General features: G+C 54.2%; 1 protein-coding gene across 1 annotated transcript; it reads right to left on the bottom strand.

Annotated features, from left to right (window-relative positions):
• Nucleotides 1-5,817: 5,817 nt before the first annotated feature.
• NOL12 (nucleolar protein 12) lies at nt 5,818-10,472 on the bottom strand. Its single transcript, XM_042781055.1, has 6 exons — nt 10,390-10,472; nt 8,365-8,470; nt 8,088-8,136; nt 7,476-7,618; nt 6,274-6,365; nt 5,818-5,983 (listed from the first exon to the last, which is right to left on the bottom strand). Exons 1-6 carry the CDS (start codon nt 10,470-10,472, stop codon nt 5,818-5,820), a joined length of 639 nt encoding a protein of 212 aa, XP_042636989.1.
• Nucleotides 10,473-13,916: the final 3,444 nt, after the last annotated feature.

Genomic DNA, 13,916 nt, shown 5'->3' with positions numbered 1-13,916 from the left:
ATGAGTCTTCCACCAATATTGATGCCAAGTTCTTCTTCATATAGCCCAGGTTCTGGGATTATTTGCTCAGCAAACGCAAACAGATTAAGTACGGTGAACAGATACAAGTCTGATGCACACCTTTTCCAGTTTTCTGAGTCTGTTTGCTTGTTTGCAAATGTGGTGAAATGAGCTCCTTTATGTGGCCTTTTACGTTGGTTCTTTGGGGGGCGGGGGGGGATTATTTTTTTCCCTAAACCCTGAGGAATTACCTTTGCCCTTGTTTTTTTTTTTCCCCCAGAGGGTTTGTTACTTTTGTCCAGGTTGGTTGACAATTTCCTGGGTAAATTATAAACAGCAAGCATGGTTTGATACCTGTTGTCTGATTCAAGCCTACAGCCTGCCCTGTGATTAGTATGCACCTTCCAGGGATTGGTCAATATACTATGCAAATGAAGGGACTATAGTCTAGTAGGCAAATGAGGTGTCTGTGAACTACCAAGAGGGGATTGGTCAGTTCATGTGCTTGGTGGGAAGGCCATGCCTTGAACTTGATGAGGAGTTTGTATACATATGCAGCCAACCCCACAAAAGACTTTGAAATAGGAACCAGGAAGCAGCAGAAAGGAGAAAAGGCAAGAGAGAAGCAGCAGAGAAATGAGGCAAGGATCCTCCTAAAAGACCTGCAACACAGGTCCAGGGCTACACTGCTGAACCCGGGGACAGGCCTGGAAGGGGCCCTGCAGTAGAGTCGGTGTGGCAGGCCGGAGGGGACTCTGAGACAGAATCAGCAGTGACAAATGGCAGGGCTAAGAGACTCCTGTCTTCAGGGGGCTGAGGCCGCCTACACAGCCGACATGAAGCACATACAGCAGACGGAAGGCCCCGCTTCCTTGGACCGCCAAGAGCAGCTGAGCAAGCCTTCCTGCACTGAAGAAGGGAGCGTGTGCTCTGCACGCCAGGGGAGCCTTCCAGCCCTTGCCTGTCTGCTTCCTGATCCTGATCCCGAGTTCTGTCCTCTTACTACCTTGATAAACCAACTAAGTCAATACCATCTTTGAGGTCTTTGTGGCCATGGCAGTGGCTTACCTAACCCAGAAGAGAGGGCTGTGGGAGGGACGGCTGTGTCAGAATTGGGATAAAGGTTGGAGAGAGGAGGTGTGTCTGACCCCCACCTCCTAGGGACCAGCCTTGGCCTGACATTGATTCTCATGATCCCTCCTGAACTTAGACAGAACCTGATGCTATTACTACTACTACTGCCTTGCAGTAAAGGAAGGATGACAACATATATACCCACAGGAGTATTACGAAGCTTAGATGAGATAACCTAAGTGGAGCCAGAGCTCGGCCCAGAGGCAGGGCTGGGGTGGGGCGGCAGCTAAAGTCTGGAGCACAGGGGACGACCCCACCCCTCCACCCCTCATCAATCAGTAAAACCTGGAGCTGATTCTGTGTGGCACTCCTGTAAACTCAAGTCATCAGATATTTATGGATCCCTGACTCTTGTCACTTGTGTGAGCTGAGGAGACATCACTGAACAAGAATTTCCTGGTGTGTACATTCTTACAGGTGGAGAGAAAGAGACCCCAAACGAGAGAAATATGCAAAATATGGAGTATGCCAACTGGTGATAAATACTAAGGAGAAAAATGGAGCAGGAAAAGGGTTGGATGTGTGTGTGTGTTGGGGTGTTAAAACTGTAAACAAGGTTGGGAAAAACCTATGATGGTGACATTTGAACAAAGACCAGAGGGAGAGGAGAGAACGAGCCTGTACATCTCCAGGGAAGAGTGTTGCAAGCACAGGGAAGAACAAGCACAGGTGCCCTGAGGCAGAAGCCTGCGGGTGTGTTTGAGAAACACGAGGGCCAAGTGGCTGGAGTGGAGTCAGCAGGGGCGACAAGAAGAGTTGGGGCCAGGTTGGTGGCATCCTCAGTGTTCTCCCTGGCTCTGGAGCCAAGTTGGGCCCTTCAAGAGCATGGGAAGATGATGGGTGGGTGGGCAGCAGACTCTATGCTAGAAAGATAAAGAACTGGAAGGAAACAGGAGGGTTATTAGACCTAACTTCCAGGAGACTGTCATATGTCTGTCTCCCCCATGAGACGCGAGGGCTACGTCTTAGCCATGAGGTGACTTCCGATGTTGGTCAACCTTTCCAAAGGACTGCTGGTAGCACAGTGGTTAAGTTCTCAGCTGCTAAACAAACGCTCGGCAGTGCTAACCCACCAGTTGCTCCATGGGATAGACGACCTGGCCGTCTGCTTTCATAAAGATTACAGTCTGGGGAACCGTGAGACAGCTCTGGTCTGTCCTACAAGGTTGCTGTGAGTCGGGACCAACTCAATGGCAATGGGTGGGGTGTGCTGTAAGCTATCCAAGATTCAGAAGCAAAGGTGACTGTTGGAAGAAGCCCCCTCCCTCCTTATTCTTGGGGGGATGGTGGGAGTGAGGGTGGCTGAGGCCAGAAGGGGGGCTCTTATTAACCCAAGTAGTAATACCCCCTCTATTTCCCAAGAGGACCAGGTGGCCCTCTCAGCACACATTAATGTGCTTATCCTCACACCATCCCTGTGTTATCAGGAAGGGCAGCTGTCATTAACCCCATTTTATGGAAGGGAAACTCAAGGCTCAAGCAAGTTGCCCAAAGCCACTCAGTTACTTCATGACAGCGTATGGTCCAAAAACCATACCACCAGGGTTCTGTGGCACACTGCAAAGCTAAGGGCATAACAGTGACCAGTAAGGCAGTAAGGCAGAGCCACCTCTTGTCACTATCAGCCCCAGCCTCACCTTTCCCTCTGCCCCGTGAAGGCTCTGTGGTTGCTCACCTTCACCTTGGCTCATGCTGGACCCCTGGCTGGGACACCCCTCTTCAGAGGTCCAGGGAAGTAGAACAATTGCTGACAGGTGCAGTCCCACTACTCAGTGAGTCTATGCCATAGACAAATGACTCAACCCCAGGGACCCCTCAGGGTCTGCTTCCTCATCTGTCAAATGGGGTCATCCCACCCCTCCCAGCCCACAGGCCTGCAGGAGAGTCAAGTGTTCTGGGCAAGCCTTTGGTGGGATGGAGCAGAGGTCAAGGGCTGTGACACTAAGGGGACTGCTGGTAGGTTCCAGTCCATCCTACCCTGTAAAGTGGTGACCAAGACAGACAAGTCTGCTTTTTTCCTGGAGAAGCCAGAATCCAAACTTTCACATGAAATTTCATGATTTTGAATATGCGACTAAGTCATCTTGAAGCCAAACTCATTTTCAGGCCTTTCTAGTCTATGTGGAATTCTCTCTGAAATGGACATCGCAACACAACAGATGTTCACTCCTTGTGCTGCTTGAGTGGCACCCCTCCAGGAAGACCTCCAGGGCTCCCCAGCCTTACGGGCCCACATCCGGCATCTTGTGCAGGACCCGCATGGCTCCTGGGATGTTCTTCAGATTGCGGCCCATGAGTGGGGGTGCTTTTCATACTGTGGACGGTGTTAGTGGTGCCCCCTGGAGGTCACACCAGTTCCCAGCACTTCAGTTTCCTCTGGCTTGTTCATCCAGTCTGACAGGGTTAATGCATGTATCTGGGGCGTGGGCCGTTTCCCTGGAGAAATACCCAGGGCTTGGACACCTCTGCCCTCTGGATTCTCCCTGGGGATGTTCCTGTGCCCAGCCAGAGGTCACCCAGTTTAAATCCCAGCCCCAGCTGAGAGGTGGTGAAGCCTTCACACCCTTCAATCTGCTCTGTGGTCCCTGGACCTGGATAGCTGTCTGTCCTCTAACACTTTAAGGCTGCACTCCAGGTGTCCGTCTCCCCCAGGAGATGTGGGGACCATGTCTTACTAACCACGAGAGGGTGACTCTGGTTCTCCAGAGGGTTCACCACTCTCGATTCCAGGATTGGCCAAAGCACTGTGACTCAATTTCCCTGGTCTGCTGGAAGAACCGACAGTATATAAGGAGGGTGTGGATGAGAATTTAATACTTGTAAACATCACATGCTATAAATGACCCCACGTCACTGGAGATGGGTGAAGGAACCTGGGTCCGACATGAGCTGATGGCAGCAGTGAGCAGGTGCTGAAGGTGCACCCAGGGAGGGAGTGCCGGCGCTGGGGGAAGGAGTTCAGGTCTGTGATCTCATTTAAGCCTTGGGGCAACCTTGAGAGGTAGGTATGTTACACTGTCTTACACATGGGGAAGCAGACGCAGAGGTCAGCACTGGGAGGCGCTCACCCAGTGGCCATATGGCAGAGCCCAGTTTCAAGGCCTGCTGTGTCCACTCATCTCCAGGGCTTGCCGTGCTCCTGCTCAGTGGGTCTGGCCAGGCAGGGCCTACAAGCAATGCCCTGGGTTGAGTCCCAGAGCCATCCAGAGAGCCCAGCCCGACTCCACCCTCTGTCTGGCATGGAGGCAGCCAAGCCGGGAGTAACACCCCACCCCAAACATGGTGGGGGGTGTAGGAAAGAGGACAGCAGGAAGGGCAGGTGGAGAGAGCTGAGGGCTCAGCCCAAGGGGCAGGTCCCAGCCACAAGCCCTGAGTTGCACAATCCCACGTCTGGGTGTGGCCTTCAGCCAGGCACCAGGCATCGCCAGACAGACATGGGAGGGAGCCTGTCCACCCCCTGGCACAGCCTAGCTGAGCCACCCTTCCTAAGCATGCCCAGTGGCTGGGCAGGGTGCTCCTGAAGTGCAGGGTGGCCCTGCCTCCCCAGCTGGGGTGGAGCCTGCACCTTGGTTCTCTCCCAAATTACATGCTTTTCCTGTCACTATCTGTCTGTCTCTCAGGGTCTTTGAGCTTCACCCAGGACAGGGATCACATCCCCTTCCCAGCCCTAATGTTCAGGGTCTAACCTGCTTTCCCTAACGAGGGCACAGCCCAAAGTTCCTAAGGCTCCCACCCCCAGATCACAAAGGAGCCAAAGCAAGTGGCAAAGCGAGGTGTGGCAGTGCTCAGGACAGACGCCCTGGCTGCCCTGCTGGTCCCGTCCCTATCTGTACCAGTGCACGGGGACCCTGCCCTCGCCAGCACCTACTCTCTGCCTGCGCAGGTAGACCTGGGTCGGCCAATGGCCCCTCTCGGCCAGCGGAACAGCAGGGTGCATTAGTGAGGCAGGGGCAGGGTGAGGCAGCACCTCCTCCGTCGCTCATAAGCTGGGACAAAGAAGGGGCCAGGCTAGTGTCCATTAGCTGTGAAGCTACACCTGAAGCACTGAAAGGAGCCTGGAGCAAAGAGTCGGCACCTGATGGGTCTGTCCTGAAGGGGCCACACTTTTACAGAAGGTGAGATGCATTTTCTGTGGAAAGGAAGGAAGAACCACTCCTTCTTTGTGGGGCTCCTCCTGGAAGCTTCTGGAAGCCTGGGGAAGCTGTGCATTTCGGGGCTGGGCAGGACTCTGGGACTCACCTGCTTCCCTCTGCCAAGGCCATGGAGAAAGGCCAAGACCAAAGTCTCAGCGAGCTGACTGGAGTGCTAGTGCTACTCACCCTGACCTGGTGCCCACTTCTCGGACCAGCAAGTGGGCTCCGGGTTCGACCAACGGGAAAAGTGCTGGAGAGAGAGGAAGGACCCACCACCCCCTAACCATTTCTGCCACCCCAGAGGCCCGCCCCTGACTCGCAAAATTAAGGCCTGGGGTAAACAACCACAAACGCACATAGCTCCTCAGCCTGATGGGTGCTGGCAAAGGGACAGACATGTGGGAGACACCCCAAGCCTGGCTCAGAAGGGCGGTCCTCAGGCAGAGGCAGCCAGACCGGGTCCTGGCATCCCACCCTTGGGATCTGGGAGAGCCAGGGAAGGACGGGACAGGTCCTGGAAGCAGGGCTTGGCATGGCCTGGCTCGCTGGCTCACTCCCTGCTGAGAGGGGCTTTGCCTGTCAGCCGGCGGCGCTGGCTCTTGGTGGTGCGAGTGGCGCTCGGTGGCTTCTTGGCCAGGTCCTGGGCCCGTCGGGGATGTTTCCTCTTGACCTTTCTGCGGCTGTGTGCGTGCAGCGACGCCGTGAGGGAGGAGATCCTGTGGGAGGGCAGAAGGCCAGTGAGGCCAGGGCCGGGGTTCACCCTAGGGAATAGGGTGGTGGTGGGAGGCCGGGCTGGGGCTGAGTGACAGCCCAGCTCAGCGAGGGGAAGTCATGACAGGGCTGGGCTGCGTGATGTCAACTTCAAGCCAAGTCGGCCCACTGACTCCGGGCAGACACTGCCACAGGAGAAAGGACAGTGAGGGGAGGCTGAGGACCACCTGCAGCCAGAGCACTTAGAGTCCAGCCCCGAGGAACAGGGCCAGAGGAGCAGACGGGCAGGGCTCACCGCTGGGACAGCAGGGGGTCCTTAGACTTCCTGGGTAAGGCTTTGGTTGGCTTCTCCACGGATGACACGTCTTCCTCAGCCCTGGTCCCTTGCTAAAGCAGTACAGAGAAAGGAATGTTACCACACGGATGAGCAGAGGCAAGAACAAGTACCCTGAACAATCACGCCTCTGTCACCGGGGGACGTGCTCTGTCACCTCCCAGGCCTGCTGGGACAAGGCATACGCCCCAAAGAGGGCTGACGTGGGGAGAGCTGTGACTCAAAGTCCTTCCCTGCTGCAGCCTGTGGGAGACACAGTCACAAGGCGACTGGTGCAGAATGGGCAGGACTCGTCTGTCCGTCAGACCTCGCAGAGAAGCGAACGTAACTAGTGGGTGTGAGGCCAGTTAGGATGACAGGCAGGGCCTTCAGGCCTGAGGGAACTGCAGCCCAGGAGGAGCAACGAGTCAGACGATCTGGGTGCACTGCTGTCGCTGGTGCTGTCCAGTGTCTTCTGACTCATGGCGACCCTGCAGGACAGAGCCGAACGCCCAGCTTTCCTAGGCGGTCAACTTCAGGGAAGCAGATGGCCAGGTCCATTTTCCAGTACAGCCACTGGTGGGTTTCTACCACTGACCTCTTGGTTAGCAGCCAAGCACTTTATCGTTGTGCCACCAGGGCTTCTGTGTATATACATGTATAGAAATTCCTACCCAAACCACAGCAGCATGACTTTAGCTAAAGCAAGTATTTCATGCAAGGACACCGCCTGTGGTGCACTCTGGTATCTTCGGTTATATGCATCTGCTTTATGTTTTTTAAAGTGCCGACTGCTACCTGCTGGTGAATCACAGCCCACAGACCAACGCCATGCTCACTGTCAGCACACTCGCGTGAGCCGTGTGAGTATCGTGTAAGGGAAAGGAAGACAGCTGGAGCTTTTTCTGAGCACTTGCTACAGGCTGGGCGCTGTGCTGAGTGCTCACAGCAGCTCCATGAGGCGGGTGCTATTATCCACAACCCACAATGTGCCCGTGGGGGAAGGGAAGCAGGCAGGGTAAAGCAGCGGCCCCACAGCCGCGTAGTGGCAGAGCCGGCCTTGGAAGCCACTGGATCTTGTCCAGGCCCTGAAGGGGGCCCAGTACTGGAACCCCCAAGCTATGGACTAGCACTCAGCAGCCTCCCGACAGGTCAATGTCCCTTGTGCTGGGACTAGGACCTACCTCAGGTGGTGGCAGTCCGAGCAGCCGGGCCCCTGAGAGGTCCAGGTCGCTGATGGTGGTCACGGTGACTGTGTGGTTGGGGTGGTCGTACTGTACTGACTCTGTCTTTGCCGTCACCAGCCGCTCTAGCTCATCTGCCTCATCTGTGTGGGGTGGGCACAGACCCAGACATCAGCACAAGCAACCAGGCTCCAGCCCCTCCCTGCTGTGTGAGGGCCCTGCCACTCTAGGGGAGGGCATCGGGGAAGAGACAGGTTCCCGAGCCTGGCCTGCAGCTGAACGAACAAGAGCCACTCCTCCCTTCATTCTCCAGGGGGACTTCAGCCTGCCAGGACAGACCCTGCATGACAACAGAGCTGCTGTCGTCCTCAGTCCCTCAAGGCCTCAGAAACTAGACTCTCTCCTCAGAATCGGCACCTGGATATTCAGGTCTCCTCCTGGTCTCTGCCACCCGCATACTTAAGAGGTACCTGAGAATCACCCTGGTGCCCCAGTCACCACTAAGACCCCCAGAGCTGCAGAGTAGGCCTCTGTGCAGCCCCCTCAGCAAAAGGGATGAGTAAACTCACGCCTGCTGGCTCTTCTCCAAGGCAGGCCACGGATGGCACTTACCCAGAGCTTCCTCTCTCTCGGCCAGCATCTTTAAGTACTCCTGGTGGCGCTGCAACCAAAAGGCCAGGGCACACAGTGAGTACGGCCTCTCGGCCCAACCCTGGGCAGGGACACTGCTCACCCGCAGGAGTGAACAGGGCTCAGAGGGCAAGACTGGGAGGAGAGCCCATCCCACACCCCCAGCGTTCCCACCTCTATGAACTGCTCCCTGGTCTGGCTAACACCCCCGGACCCCTCAGCGGCCCACAGAGACTGCCTCTCGCCCTCCCCGCTGCACCTCCTCCCGGAGCTTCTTTCGCTCCTCCTTCAGCCGCTGCTTGAGCTCCGCGATGGCTGCCTTCTTCCGCTCCACCTTCCGCTTGTGGAAGCCTGTCAGGTACTCCCTGTGGGAGGAAGTGGGGACAGTCAGCAGGGGCTGCAAGCAAAGGAGGGTGCGCTCCAAGAAGGGCAAGGCATGGGACACTGCACTCACTACAGGCCACCACGGCAAAGATTTACTGACTTGTTTCGTCCTCACAACACACTGTGTAGCTGCTGCTGTCGGATGCTTCAATTGATTCCGACTCACAGAGACCCTACAGCCAGCACAGAAGTGCCCCAGGGGGCTTCCTGGGGTTTAATCTTTCCCCCTGGAGCAGCTGGTGGGCGAAAACCACCCACCTTCTGGTTCCTAGATGAACATCACTTCCCATTTTACCGATGGGGACACTGAGGCACAGAGAGGTTGGGTCACTCTCCCCAGGTGATAGGGAGCATCAGACTTGAAGAACAAGGGAAATGCTGCTGCTTCTCACTCAGTGACTCCCAGGGTCTCTGCTCTGAGCAACTGGCCGAGGTGGTGAGCATAGGCTGTGGGCACACACAACACAGGGAGAGGGCCCTTTCCACGGCTCCGTCACCCAGCAAATGAAATCATCAGCGGGGCCATCAAGACCACCCTCACCCAGACCTCCACAACCCTCCACAAGACCAACACGCCATTTGCTCAAGTCACCCACAACTCTGACGCACCTGTAGGGCCTGTTGATACTACTCTGGGAGTTTCCTGATAACGTTGCAGCGCTCCCTTCCCCCAACTTATACCTTAAGGAGCCCTGGTGGTGCAGTGGTTAAAGTGCATGGCTACTAAGCAGAAGGTAGAGGTTTGAACTGACCAGCAGTTGCACAGGAGAAAGATGTGGCAGTTGGCTTCGGTAAAGATTTACAGTCTTGAAAACTCTATGGGGCAGTTCTACTCTCCCAAAGAATTACTATGAGTCACAATCCACTTGACAGCAGTGGGCTAAGCACCTGGTATCTTAAGAAGCCCTGGTGGTACAGTGGTTAAAGTGCATGGTTGCTAATCAAAAGGTCTGAACCTACCAGCTGCTCTGCATGAGAAAGATGTGACAGTCTGCTTCCATAAAGATTATAGCTTTGGAACTGCTACGGGGCAACTCTACTCGGTATACAGAGTCACTGTAAATCAGACTGACTCCACGGCAATGGGTTTGTTTGCTTTTTTTTAATCTGACGACTGCAGTCCTTGGGTGGTACAAATGGTTAATGTGCTTGGTTACTAAAGAAGAGGCTGATAGTCTGAGTCCACCCACAGGCACCTAGGAAGAAACGGCTGGTGACCTACTTCCAAACTATCAGACACTGAAAATTCTATGGAGCACAGTTCTACTCCGACACATAGGGGGTCACCATGAGTCGGAGGGGGACTGCATTGCAACTGGGGTGATCTGATACCTGGCCCCGTTGTCTCCTTTACGTCAGTTCACATCAGTTCCTCCACTATGCTTTTCGCTGATCCACTACTATGTGCCAAGGCGGCATTGAGTCTTCCCGTTGAATGACTGGACACTAAAGCTCAGAAGTCCTGCTCCCTGGCCCGAGGCTGGCACACTGCTGAAGTATACAGTAAGTCCGGCGAGTGAATGAATGAACTTAAGCCACTTTCTTTCATTCCCTCATCAACAATGGTTAATAGCCTACGGCACACAGGGATTGTGAGCTGTGCTAGAATATAAGGACCGAAGCCAACCGAATATCCAGCTTTCCGTGTACATACTAAGCGGTAGGCGCGTGGGGGACAAGAAGGGTGGAGCGAAGGCGGGACGAGCGATTCCATTCCACAGGGCTGGCAGCCGGAAGCAGGCGCTTCCATTCAGCGACAGGAATGGGAGTCGCAGGGGAGTTCCCGGTGTGTCCAGGGGGCGGGGCCGGAAAGGCCCTCCGCGTGGCCGTGCGCGGCCCGGACCTGGCTTAGGCCTTGTCAGGCGGCCCAAGAGGAATTCGGTCCAGTTTTTACACTCACCGCCTCTTATCCTCGTCGAAGCTAAGAACGAGACGGGACCGCCGACCGTCGCCATCTCGCTTCTTCTTCTTGTTGCGGCCCATAGCGGTGAGGCCTCCGGCGGCGCAATTCCCACTTACCCAAACTACTTCCGGGTTGCGCGGTTTAGGCCTCCCCGGCGCGCCTCTCCGCGATGCTCCACAGTTCCGCCTCCAGGCCACGCCCCTTAAAGGGGCCGTCCAGCCTGGCCCCTTTCTTGGTATAACGTGTTGGACCCTACCCACGCCGACAGACCCTATCCCACCTCCTCCTGGGACTAGTTTTCGTGAGGGCCAGGCCCTGAGGCCCCAGCACCTACCACAGTGACGGTGCTTGGCACGAAATAGGAGCTCAATACTGAGTTATTAGTGAATGGCCAAAGAAAACTTTAGGTTCTGACGTCAACTCGTAGTATTCTCTAAGAGCTTGTCTCTGGAGGCTTCGTTGTGCCTCAGTTGTCCCATTTGTAAAATGGGATAATTATGGTGACTTTGTAGCAGGGCATCAAACCTGTTCATTCATTCAAACCTACATTTTACAAAATAGTCAAGTGATTGTTGCAGATTTATGTCTACATACAAATCACCTGGGGCTCTTGTGGAACTGTAGGTTCTGATTCAGTGTATCTGGGAGTGGAAGAGTAGATCTCAGCAGGGAAAAGAACCGGAATGAACCTGTTCCAAACTCTCCTTTGTAGGGTTGAAGTGAGGCAACAGTTCTCAAGCTTTGGCAAGCAGAATCCCCTGAAATGCTGTTAAAGCACAGATTGTTAGATGGGTCTCATCTCATCCAGAGCAAAGAAGAATGAAGAAAACCAAAAACAAATGAAACAATTAGTCCAAGCAACTGGTACACCATGGGATCCTCAGCCTATATGATTATGAGACTAAAAGAACTAGATGGTGCCCGGCTACCACTGTCAACCACTCGGAGGGGGGATCTAGGTAGGAGATCCTGGATAGAGAGGGAGAACAATGTGGAACAAAACTCAAAATCATAAAAAAAAAAAAAGGGGGGCGGACCAGGTTTGCTGGTCTGACAGAGCCTGGTGGAAACCCTGAGACTCTGGCCCCTAGCTGCCCTTCAGGTCTGGAATTGAACCCACGTCTATGGCTTCCAACCAAACAAAAGACTGGCATAAGTGTTGAACGTTTACCTGAGGTAGATACACTCCTTAGATCAATCATGGAAGAAAGAAGGGCTGTTTATGCACAGGGAGATAGCTCAGGGGGCAAGAGTACATGGAGGGATGGACACAGGGAAGAGGTAACTATCAGGAGGAAGTTGGAGGGGAGCTATTCCATTGGGGTAAATTGCAGTCAATGTCATGAGACAAAGTGTATGTGAACTGCTGTACGGAAGATGTATTTGCTCTGTAAACTTTCACCCAAATCACAATAAAATTAAAAGAAAAAAACAGATTGTTGGATCCACCTCCAGAGTTTCAGATTCAGTGGGTCTGGTGTGGGCCCAAGAATTTGCGTTTCTAGCAAGTTCTGAGGAGATGCTGATGGTGCTGGTACGCAGACCAAACTTTGAGAACCATGGTTGTGAGGAATCAGTGAGTTAACATCAGGATCAGGCATGTGGAACATGGTACATGCTACCTGACCCTTTACTATACAGGCCACTTCTCTCCATGCCTCCATTTACCTAAGTATGGAATGGGGGTGTAATAACACGTGGTCTACATGGATGTGAAGGAATTCTGGAAGACCCCCTGGAGGGGATTTCAGGTACTGGGATTGTGTGCCTGAATCCCTATTCTCAACCCTGCAGATGTTTTTTCCTATCAGGCCGTGTACTCAGTGCTGTGGACGCAGCTGCTGCCCTTCCGCTCAAGGTCCAGGGGCTGATGCCTCTGACAGTGCAGCGCACAGGAGGCTGCAGGAACCCAGGGTTAACTTCCCCAGTGTGGCAAATCAGGGACAGCTTCCTGGAGGAGGTGACTCTAGAACTGGCCAAGGGATGGGGTTACCAGAGGAATAAGGGAAATTGTACCAGACTCTTACGACCCAGTCCTCTCCTTTGAGAACTGGGGAGGCTGGAGCCCAGAGAGCAAGGAGGCACATGTGTATTGATTTCCTACTGGGTGCCGGGCACTCCAAGAAAGGAACTAACTGTTACCTCATGAAAGGAGAAGGGACTTGTCTCTGGTCAGATGGTGTTTTGGTTTTCTAGTGCCACTCTAACAGGAATACCACAAATGTATGATTTGAACAAACAGGTCTATTCTCTTACAGTTTAGGAGGCTAGAAGTCTGAGGTCAAAGTGCCAGCTCTAGGGGCTGGGATGAAGGTCCCTTGACCTTGGGCTTCAGCTCTGCCTCTTGCTCCTGGCCCACTGGAGCTGAAGGCGTCTCTTCACTCGGGCAGCTGCTGGCTGCTGAGGCTGATGAACCCAAGGTCAACAAGTGAAATGGCACAGTCCCCAGATTATCAACCATCACGGCAGGCCACTGGTTCAGTCTTAAGATCAGCAGACAACATGGCAGGCCGCCGAATGAAGGCTCGGCTACACGCAGGGCCCAAGAGTGCCCAAAACCCCAGCCACCTTACGCAAAGCTGCTCCTTATATACAGGAAGCAGACCACATCCCTAAGGCAGCTACTCAGCTGCTTGTGGTAGATACCACCATGGAGCTGACTGCCAGACTCATCGTGGGGAATACTACATCCAGCTGCCCAACCACTCAACCAGGCCCAGCCAAGTTGACACACAACTACCACAGATGACTATGTCTGTGGCAAAGCTGGGCCTTGTACCTGGCTCTCTGGCCTCCCAGCTCAGCTCCCTGGGCCACTGGCCTGAGAGGAGTGATCCTCCAGTAGCTAAAATGCCCCTCTGGAGGGCAAGATGCAGGCTCTGGTAGTTAAGGTTGTGTGTCAACTTGGCTGGGCCTGGTTGAGTGGCTGGACAGCTGGTGGTAGTTATTCCCCATGATGAGACTGGCAGTCAGCTCCATGGTGGTATCTACCACAAGCAGCTGAGTAGCTGCCGTTGGGTGGGGTCTGCTTCCCGTGTATAAGGAGAAGCTTTGAGAATGGTATCTAGCTTGTGGCATGCTTGAACCCTGCATGTAGCCGTGTTGTTGTTCAGCAGCCTGCCATGCTCTGCCGGCCTGGGAACTTATGATGGACTTGACTTAAAAGCCTGCTGTGTGGTTTGGTAACATCGGGACTGTGCCTTTTTATTGGTCAACCTTGGGCTTGTCAGCCTCGACAGTCAACAGCTGTCTGAGTGAAGAAAAGCCTCCAGCTTCAGTGGCTGGGAGCAGGAGGCAGAGCTGAAGCCCAAGGCTGAGGGGCTTTCACCCAGCCCCTAGAGCCTGGCACTTTGAACTTGGACTTAAAGCCTCCAAATTGTAAAAAAAAAACTCCTGTTTGTTAAGGCCATCCCGTTTGTGGTACATTCTTGTCAGAGCGGTACTAGGGAACCAGAACACAGGCCCTGCCCATGCTGTTTGGAAGGAGCCAGACCATAGCAGGGGCAACATTCGATGGATGTTGA

This window comes from Orycteropus afer, unplaced genomic scaffold (genome assembly GCF_000298275.1).
Source record: "Orycteropus afer afer isolate SDZICR_OR568_19922 unplaced genomic scaffold, OryAfe1.0 scaffold00083, whole genome shotgun sequence".
Taxonomy (NCBI): domain Eukaryota; kingdom Metazoa; phylum Chordata; class Mammalia; order Tubulidentata; family Orycteropodidae; genus Orycteropus; species Orycteropus afer.
The sequence above is the reverse complement of the archived record's forward strand: the minus strand, read 5'-3'. Positions and strand labels throughout refer to the sequence as shown.